This window comes from Colossoma macropomum, unplaced genomic scaffold (assembly GCF_904425465.1).
Source record: "Colossoma macropomum unplaced genomic scaffold, Colossoma_macropomum, whole genome shotgun sequence".
In the NCBI taxonomy this organism is placed as follows: domain Eukaryota; kingdom Metazoa; phylum Chordata; class Actinopteri; order Characiformes; family Serrasalmidae; genus Colossoma; species Colossoma macropomum.
The window spans coordinates 4,025,424-4,035,787 of record NW_023494807.1 but is presented as its reverse complement, the minus strand read 5'-3'; the positions used below and the strand labels follow the sequence as shown (position 1 = coordinate 4,035,787).

The 10,364-nt window shown below is 38.2% G+C and overlaps 1 protein-coding gene across 2 annotated transcripts in view; it reads right to left on the bottom strand.

Moving 5' to 3' along the window:
• Nucleotides 1-2,475: 2,475 nt before the first annotated feature.
• The window catches only part of lyn (LYN proto-oncogene, Src family tyrosine kinase), a 31,917-nt gene continuing 24,028 nt past the window's right edge, over nucleotides 2,476-10,364 (bottom strand). For both annotated transcript variants that reach the window (XM_036556126.1, XM_036556127.1), the window contains exons 10-13: nucleotides 9,149-9,225; nucleotides 5,842-5,995; nucleotides 4,295-4,426; nucleotides 2,476-3,335 (exon numbers count right to left, since the gene is read on the bottom strand). In XM_036556126.1, coding sequence (XP_036412019.1) covers nucleotides 3,133-3,335; nucleotides 4,295-4,426; nucleotides 5,842-5,995; nucleotides 9,149-9,225 — 566 coding nt within the window. In that variant the 3' untranslated portion in view covers nucleotides 2,476-3,132. The remainder of the gene's footprint in view (nucleotides 3,336-4,294; nucleotides 4,427-5,841; nucleotides 5,996-9,148; nucleotides 9,226-10,364) is intronic.

Here is a 10,364-nt window from a genome sequence, read left to right as displayed (position 1 = left end):
CTTTGGTAATTAGTTTTCCCTGTTAGTTCTATACCTGCCAGAGTCTCTGCTAACACTGTAATTGGTGATCGGTCACCCATTACAGAACTAACTCTGTGTGTTTTCCTCTCTGTGTGTTTTCCTTTCTTTTCTTCGCCGAGTTGAACAGCTGCCCATCCTGTGCGTCTGATGCTGCTGCCTTTTCTGCCTCGATCGGGTGCCACTGCTCGCCAGCCCTCTGGACCGTGTTACCAACATTGAGCCTCCTGCTGTTCAACGCCGTGCAAACCTCACCCTCACAACCTGACCCCACTGATACTACTGCTGTTGCTGCATGAACTATTCAAAATTATTCACTTGAACCAATCAATCATTCAAACTAATTCAAATTAATCAATCACCCATTGACTGTGTTTTTCCTCTCTTTCTTTTGCCGAGTTGAACAGCTGCCCATCCTGCTGCTGATGCTGCTGCCTCTGCTGCCTTGATCGGGTGCCACTGCTCACCGTGCAAACCTCACCCTCACAACCTGACCCCACTGATGCTGCTGCTTCTGCTGCATGAACTGAACTATTCAGATTAATTGTTTCCTTCACGTTTTACCCTGTTTTTTTGTACTATAATACTTTATACTAACAATGTTTACTATCCGGTGTCGACCAGAGGAGGATGGGTTCCCCTTCTGAGTCCTGGTTCCTCTCAAGGTTTCTTCCTGTTTCTCTTATGGAGTTTTTCCTTGCCACTGTCGCCACTGGCTTGCTCATGGGGGCTCGGACCCGGACTTCTTTTTGTAATGCTCATTTCCTTGTAAAGCTGCTTTGTGACAACACATGTTGTAAAAAGCGCTATATAAATAAACTTTACTTACTACTTACTCTTCACAGCGAACGGCCCACGGTGTTTCTGCTCCCGGGCAACTTGCGGTGTTAGGGACCATCACACAATTACAGGACGCAATGATCAGCGTTTCAACAACCTCACATTAATATATCAACATCTGATCCATAGATCTATTAAACTCTCTCGCCATTTGACCTCATCCCACATGAGTGTTTCTGTGTGTGTTTAATTTGAGTTTGTTCAAACGTTGACGTTGATCATTTCCTCCTGTAATTGTGTGATGATCTCTAACACCGCAGCTTGTCGGCCGCGCTGCGTCTCTGTCTCTGTTAAATAGGATCATTAGACAGTGCAGTTTAGTGAAGGTTGTGGTTGTAGTTTGTTGCCTACCTTCATTTCACCACCAAACTGCAGCTGCACTGATGAATCTGAGGGCCGTTTTCTGTGAAGAGGGAGCTGCAGTTTCCTCATAACCCCCCTAAATCAGAATCAGACCTGATGAGCATCTCATTATCTCATCAATCTAACTCATAACTCCAAACCCGTCAGACGGTCTCAGGGAGCTGTTAGCTGCTTCTGCACAGGACAAAAAACACGACCTGTATCTACTACAGTGATTTTTGCGCATGAATCAAAATAATAAACAAGGTGCGTTCAGTTCAAAATAAGCATGACAACGATTAGAGAACGAATTAGAAAATCGTGATCACGAATAAACAAAAACGTACCCACGAAGTAAAGAAAACGTGCGCACGTTTAAAAGAAAACGAGGGAACGATTTTAAGAAATCGTGACCACGAATAAAGGAAAACGTGCGTACGAACTGCAAAACGTTCACTCGAATTATTATTTTTTTTTACCTCCGTCCCCTCCGGGGCTCCGTACTTTCCTGCACTGAAACGCAGTTAGTTTTTAAAGTAATTTCATTGTATCTTATATATATGTATATATATACATACATACATACATACATACATCATCTAAACCGCTTATCCTTCTGGGTCGCGGTGGGGTGCTGGAGCCTATCCCAGCTGTCATTGGGCGGAAGGCTATATATGTATATATATATATATATATATATATATATATATATATATATATATATATATATATATATATATATATTCCTTTTGTTTTAAATAAACATAAAAACAATTCCTTTTGAAACCAGACAAATACGGGAGCGCAGTTATTGGTAAAGCTGCTGAATTCGTCCAATGAGATGCGGGAGGAATCCGAGAGGGTGCAGGATCTGCCGGGCGACAGATGTCGACGCAGCACCCCAGCGACGTCACGCCTCCAAGCGCGAGGCCATGTTGATATGGTCACATGATCCCCGGCACAGAGGGAGCTTTCCGTCAAAATAAAAGTCCATTATGTTTAACTGAGACACACTTTACTCCAAGGTCAGATGTATTCTGTTTTAACTCACTTTAGTCCAAAAAACTCTTTAAAAACTCTCTAAAAAATTAAAAATAAATAAAAAAGTCTGCTACGTGCTGCTTTGTAATTTCCAGTTTAACAGTCCCTGCACACAAATGAACAAATTAACTAAATAACTGAAGTATTTCTGATCATTTATTGTTGCTCATTCTAATTAGGTGATTTTTTTCACAGATCTTCGCACAGTCAGCTCAGGTGAAAGCAGATACTGAATTCGTCTTATTCATTGTTTAATGGGATCATCAAAAGAATATACAAATGTACAGAACATGTAAATCAAACTAAAGGAGAAACATATCCATAATAATTTAAGTGCAAAGGATAACATCATTAACAGGCTTGACCCTAACAGAAAGGTACAGAGAATTACAAGATACAGGTAATTACAACCGAATGGGATTAACAAGGCCTTTATTATTATACTTTAATGGTGTCATTCGTCGTCCAGCATCTTTAGTGTGAGTGATTTGAGACTAAGTGCAAGCTGCTTCAATATTATTTATAATTTACGACTGTACCATTGGTCAGATTCATCGAGACCGGGCTGCATGTGGTCCCTTAATCTTTTTTATTAATGCTAGATTGTTATGTCTTGTCAAATAAAAGCTCTGTAAAATGAATATTTGATTTTTCTCCCTGTCAACTCAATGGTATGATTGTGTTTATGACTGTGGTCACTAAAATTAAACTGAGACAATTAAATACATTCAATGAAGTCCAAGTGTACAGCGGCATTTAACAGGCAAGCAGATAAAACTTCAATTTGAAGAAACAGTTCAATCTTGCTTAAACATAAGCAAGCTGATCGATGCTGAATATTACTCTTATTTACATGTGTACATGACCTCAGGCAGCGGGCGGCGCCGGCCTTCAGGGCTGCTGCTGATACTGGCCCTCAGTGGCCGTGTAGAAATCGTCCAGCACGCTCTGGATGTAGTCGAAAGTGGGGCGATCGTCCGGCTTACTTTTCCAGCAGTTGTTCATGATGTCATAGAGTTCAGGGGGGCAGTTTTCTGGACGGGGCATTCGGTATCCACGCTGCACGGAGTTCATGACCTCACCGTTACTCATGCCTGGAGAGAGACGTGAGAGAGAGGACGACATGGAAAATGTAAAACAAACAAACAAAAGTGAAAATAAATAAATAAAATGATACTGAATAAGTATTAGTAAATAAATAATATAATCATGTAAAATAACTAATAAATAATAAAAATTATAATAATAACACACCCAATATTGTTGCTGTTATCAGTTGTAATAAATTAAGAATAATTAATGTTAAAAATAATTAAGAATTAATAACTGTTAAGAATAAAATAATTGCATCGTATTACATTAACAAAATATTTTTTGTGAGTAAATATTTTTGTAAAACAATAACAATTACCAGTGTTTATTGTATTACATTTTTATTAAAACAACTCCTTTTAGCTATTACAGTGATAACAATTATATTATTATTATTATTGTTATTATTATTGACAGCAAATGCATTTAATTTACAAAATAAAAAAAAATTATATAAAATAACTATTACATGTTTAAAAACTCAAATAAATAATATACTAATGATAACACGGCACATAAATATAATACATTGATTTTATATATTTTACTATACATTTACATATGACATAAACGCAATTATTATTATTGTTATTAACTATATCAATTGCATGTTATTATTTATTTTATGTTTATAACATATTGTAGGTAAATATGAATAATTATCTTATTTACACAATAATAATAATTACAACAATTATTATTACATTTTTATCAAAACAAATATTTTAAACTGTTATTAAATATCTGTTATAGAAAAAAATAAATGTTATTGAATAACTAAAGCACTATTTCAGCTTTAATTGAATGTAATATTAACAGATTAAACATGAAGTGATCTATAATGGAAGGCTAAAGCAGGAGCATTTATCAATGGATTCTTTTCAACTCTGCTTTCCACCAGCAGAGGGCGCTGCAGGTTTAAAAGCACTCCTCATCACCACTCCACAGCATGCCTAATTACCTGGATACGGAATTTTTCCGTAAGTTATGATTTCATAAAGGAGGATCCCGAAAGACCACATGTCAGACTTGATGGTGAAGGAGCCGTAGTTGATGGCTTCTGGTGCCGTCCATTTGATGGGGAACTTGGCTCCTGTAACGCACAGTTAGAGAACCTTTACTTCACCACACATGAGTCACTCAGCACAAAGCATGTTCTGCGTGTTCCGTGTCAGAACACACACACATATGAGGGAAAAGGCCTGACTCAGCACTTAGACCACGAGTGGTCTAGAGCTCAGGCTGAGAATGACCTCCAAAACCCGGCTGAAATGCTGAATGCACAAGACCTGTTCTCGGGGAGAGGTGTAGGTCACAGACAGAGTTTGGGTGGGGGGTGGTGGTGTACTCCACCACCTACTGATCAGCACTGAAACCACTTCGTCGTATTAACACAACAGGAAAGAATCAAATGTAACAACAATAAAACGTCTCGTTTTTTCTTGTGTAAATGTGTGTAATTTAGTGTGATTGTTTTTTATTTAAATACAGGCTTTTACAAAGGCAGCCCCTCTTCCTACAGGCTCACATCTCATAATTATACATCTCAGAATAACTGAATATCTCATATGACGTATTTAAAATCTCATAATGAGTCAGTATCTATGAGATTCTATTTCATACTATCTCACAATGACTAGAGGCAGGTTTCTCATAATTAAGAATAATTAATATCTTACAATAATAAATACCTCCCAGTTATGAGAGATTGTCTCATGTTATCACTTAGTATCATCGTGAGTTAGTATTTCACAATTTTGAGATACTATCTCAAAATTACATAATTAGAACTTAATATCTTAATTATAGCATAATATGTAAGAATCAGGATATTCACAAGCATGAAACACTAAGTCATAAGTATGAGATAATGAGACGGTATCATTACTGTGGGATATTAAGTCTTAACAGTGAGATATTCAGTCATAATTATGAGATATTAGGTCATAATTATGAGATATTAAGTCATAATTATGAGATACTATCTGAAGTCCTGTTATATTAAGTCCCAATCGTAATTTGTGATAATTATGACATTCATAATTATGAAATACAAAGTCATAAATATGAGATAATGACACAGCATCATTACTGTAAAATATTAAGTCTTAATAATGAGATATTAAGTCATAATTATGAGATACTATTTCTCATCCTATTATATTAAGTCCTAATTGTAACTTGTAATTATTAGGACATTCATAATCATGAAATACTAAGTCATAAGTATGAGATAATGAGACAGTATCATTACTGTGAGATATAAAGTCTCAATAATGAGATATGAAGTCATAATTATGAGATACTATGTCAAGTCCTACTATATTAAGTCCTAATTGTGATGAATATTGTATGAATGACTTACTAAACAGTTTATTTTTATTAAGTGGTAGAATTGGGCTTTTAGGCCTCCTATGTCTGTGAAAAAGCCTACAACACCTATAACTGTTGGCCTTTAACCTCCAGTTCACACAGTACGAGACAATAACAGAAGACCATCATGCCCACCTTCTCTGGCCGTGTACTGGTCGTCCTCAATGACTCTGGCCAGGCCGAAATCAGCTATTTTACACAGCAGGCTTTCAGACACCAGCACGTTGGCCGCTCTCAGGTCTCGGTGGATGTAATTCTTCTTCTCGATGTAGGCCATGCCCTCCGCTATCTGCACACACCCAGCACATCAGATAACGTATGAACAAGCTAGCCTACATACTCACATACGCTGAACAGGCCAGTTTACTGTTCATACGGCTACAACGGCTGAAACTCGAGATGCGGCAAAACAAGTTTTCAAGAGTAAATACCAGCTGGTTCGGATTTTAGCTGAGCTAACACAGTCTTGTAGTCCATGCAAGGACAAAAATAGGGTCTCACTTCTCCATTAGCGTCCTCTTTCACTCTCTGAAACAGGATGTACAACTCCAGCTCGGGGTGGTACCACATAGGAGCTTCAGAAACACTGCGGTTTTTAGCACAGGCAATAAAAATCACTCCATTTTTCTGAATCACACTCATTCAGTTTCCCAGCACAAGCCCTGCAGTCCACTAGCACGGCGGTTTTATGTTTCTGCTAAGTTAATTTTAGCCGTTTTTCAGCCATGAGTCACATCATTCTGAAGTCCTGGATGGGGTGTAGAGCATGGAAGCTGAACATGTACAATGCAGGAGGATACAGCACTTGAGCTGAGAAACACCTGGCTGGTGGTCAACTTCCATGTACATAATTAGGATTAACAATTTGTCTTTTTTTGTTTATCGAATGTAGATATTAAAGCCCGAGCCTAAAGCAGCTAAGTCTGCTCAGTAGCTATCCTGCTTCCTAGCTTTCAGTACTTATGCTGCCTTCAGGTCCTGATCCGGGTTTGGGGTTTTGGTCGGAAACAAGATGGACATGCTACACGCTCAAAATGATGGTTCTGCAAGTGTTCTTTACTAAGGAAACTGGTTCTAGGCAGAACCATGAACACTCAAAAAACCCTTTCTCTGCATCGTTAAATGGTTCTTCAGATTGAGGGAGAATGTGTTTTATACAGTTCTATATAGAACCCTTTCGAAAAGGGTTCTATATAGCACCAAAGATGGTTCGTCTATTGTCACCGGCTTGACATCAAAACAATAAAAGAACCCTTTACAGCACACTCTCCATCAATCGGAAGAACACTTTAATGATGCAAAGAACCCTTTAATCACACAAAGGGTTCTTTGAGTGTTCATGGTTCTATATAGAACCATTTTCTTTACTGAAGTACTCTTAAAGAACCATTTTGTTTAAAAGTGGATGAATAATGCTATTTTTTTGTTTCCTGTGTTTGTCATTAGAGAGAGCATATTTACTTTGTATTACTGCAACTAAACTGAAGGGCAGAGGAAACGTATGAGATAAGTTATGTTCTATCCTATTGAAAGCATCACATAACACGCTTATATTATTATATTGCATGATTTTGGCCAGCGGTGTTCATGTGTGGCTGCTGATAAACCGAAATGCCACCAGATTGCAATACAGCTATCAGCGGCTGCTTTTTATCCCCAACTCAGAGACTCTTCTCGAAATCAGAGATCCTCACTAGTATGTATGACACTGTGGTGACGTTCATGTTCGGTCCAACGCGACTTGAAGGCAGCATTAGTTGCTCCCAACCTACAACAGAAACTCCAAGCTCGGGCTCAAATAAGCAAACATGGCTCGCTGCTGCCCCCTGAAGGTGTTACAACACCTTTAAACGTTTGCTGTTCTCATAAGATCCATGACATATCTGCTTTTTGCTGATTGTGGTCAGTTAAAATGACTGTGATCAGGTGAATATGTTACGTGGCAGGCCTACACTGGATTAGAGCGTCCATTAGTCTGTAAATGAATACGTTTTGAACTACTCTTTAGTCTTTGGGTGGGGTTCTAAAGGAATAAACCACAAGGTCATGCAATAGAGCTTCGCATGAGACTATCTTTAACAAAAACGTGGTAAAATCACTGGGAAGCAAGTATTAAATATATTAAGATAAAATACGACAATGTTTAATAAATAACTGAAATACTGAATTACTATAATAATGATCAATAATAATCATGATTAACAGTTCCTCGGTCAAGCAGTGAAGTTTCATTACAGTGAACTATGATTTCTAAGCAACATAAGGTTTGCTAGGATTACAGTTTAGTAGTTTTAATAACCTGACATTTATTACAACCACTGTGCTGTTAACCCCCTAAATGGCCAGGGACCGGCGGTGGGCCCAAAGCCTTATTACACACTTCTATAATATAAGAACAGCTCAGCCAGTTTGCATTAAAGACCGTGTAGTTACTGAAAAACTAGCCTTAGTATGTAATAAGACTTTTAGAGGTTCATATATTGAGTATTTTATCTACTTTATCTATTATCTATTTTATAAAACTCTCTGTGACATCAAGCCTATCTTGGATTATTGCTTTACTTATTGTTTTATAACAGATTGATTAATAACAGGCCTGATCTCATCAATCCCTCAACAACTTCCTCTCTTAAAAGGGGAATTCCACTAATTTCTCAAAACTTCAGCATGGTGTGAACAAAGTCTGTCAGGGTGGTTTCATGTGAAATGTGCCTTTCTAGCAAATCTTACCGAAATGCCTGAAGAGTACAAATGCCTCTAAAAGCTCCCTCACAGAAAGCTATTATGTGAAATGGTCATAAATACCTGAGATAGTTTTGAGTCTTGACTGAGTCTTCATTGAATTTTTAATAACACATTCATGGTGGAGAGACACATGCAGAGTGTTGGAAGACGAAGAAAACTTCATCACCATTTTACCGTCATCAACATTACAGATAACAACTCAGAGAGAACTGAGGCTTCACTGGTCATTTTGGATAATAAATAAAACGCTATATTGTACATGTGTAGACATTCCTATCACCACCAATGCAAGTCCATAAGTTTCTCTACAACGGAGCATTTCACCTCAAACCACTCTGAATGACTTTATTTGGATCCCGACGACCGAATAACACTCATTTTGAAAAATTAGTCGAATTTTAGACGTTATTCAACCCCTTAAGACGTATGAAGTATTACTGCAACATCTTCACTGACATATATTCTTCTCCTCTTTCCTTTGTGCTAGTAACACTTTGTGCAAAAGAATCAGTCGCAGTTCCTCTTTTTACCAAGCGATGGAAAAAGTGACATCAGCATTGGTTTCCAAATAATGCACAAAAAACACAAGCAAGATGCCTGATGTGTTACAACACAAGAGAAAAGAGGAAGAGAGCGCCGGCCTGAGCTCAGCCACGAAACTCACAAAAAACACTTTTTTAAACCCGCGTATTTTTACCTGAGCCGAAAAGTCGATCAGCTTGGGCAGCTGTTGTTTGCCGCCGGCATCACTTTTCAAGAAGTCCAGCAAGCTGCCTGAAAAAGGAGACCATATTCACAACTTAGTGGATGGGGGTGTGGGGGAAAAATCTCTAATGTGCAGTCAAGCTTAACCCCTCATATGGTCAGGGCCCACAGGTTTATTACACACTTCTATAACCTAAGAATAGCTCAGCCAGTTTGCACTGAAGCCTGAATAATAAGCCTTAGAATGTAATAAGCCTGAAATTTAAGGGGTTTAGATGTATCTACCATGCAAATCCTTTGCCACCGCATCACTGACAGTATGTGGCAGGAGTGTCTTACAGACATATAATTAGAACCATGAGGAAGAACGACCAAATATGCTGTGATAATTTGTATCTGTTTATAATACATGGCTGCCAGAAAGCGTCAAAGGTTTACTATATCAGCCGTGATGCCAGCTAGTTCATTTGAATTATTTACTTTGACACTGTATTGGTAATTTAAATGTCACAGACAGGATAATGACAATGGCACCTTACTGACGCACCCAACAGTGATTTGAATAGAAGTATCAGTTTCTGCACTTCTACAGATGGGCGTGTGAAATGCATCGATGCGTGCTGAAAGCGCCCCGTGAACTGCACTGTTTATATCCCACTGCTGTGTAAACAGTTCCTTTTGCACAGTACGACCCTTGATTAACTTCATTTCCAGTCAAAATGGCCTTTAAGCACAAGTTATCCCATTTTCAGGGGATATTTCTGAAAAGATTAGATCTAACATAATGCCTAAGGAAGGAGGAAGGTCTGGTAGACCACCAAAACTGTCCCCATCAGATGTGCTCAAAGCTTTCATCTTTGAGAGAGAGGAGAAAGTCAAGCTGCTTCAGATCTGAAAACATCCACAGGTGTTTCTGTCCATCCTTCCACTGTGAGAAGACGACTCAGCGCTGTGGGTCTGAAAGGATGTGTGCATTCATAGGCAAACGTTTAAATCCAGAACTTAATATGCCATTTTTCTGACAAATTTAGTGCATAGTTGCTTTTTATTTGCTGGGTTTAACATTCTACACTGTTAGAAATAAAGGTTCTGTGCATTTTTCATTTCGAGGTACAGACAATGTAAATGTTCCCTTAAAGGTATAACAGTGGTTTTAAGGTCTGATTGTGAACCTTAAATGAGTTTTTCCAGGTGAAAGTACATAATTT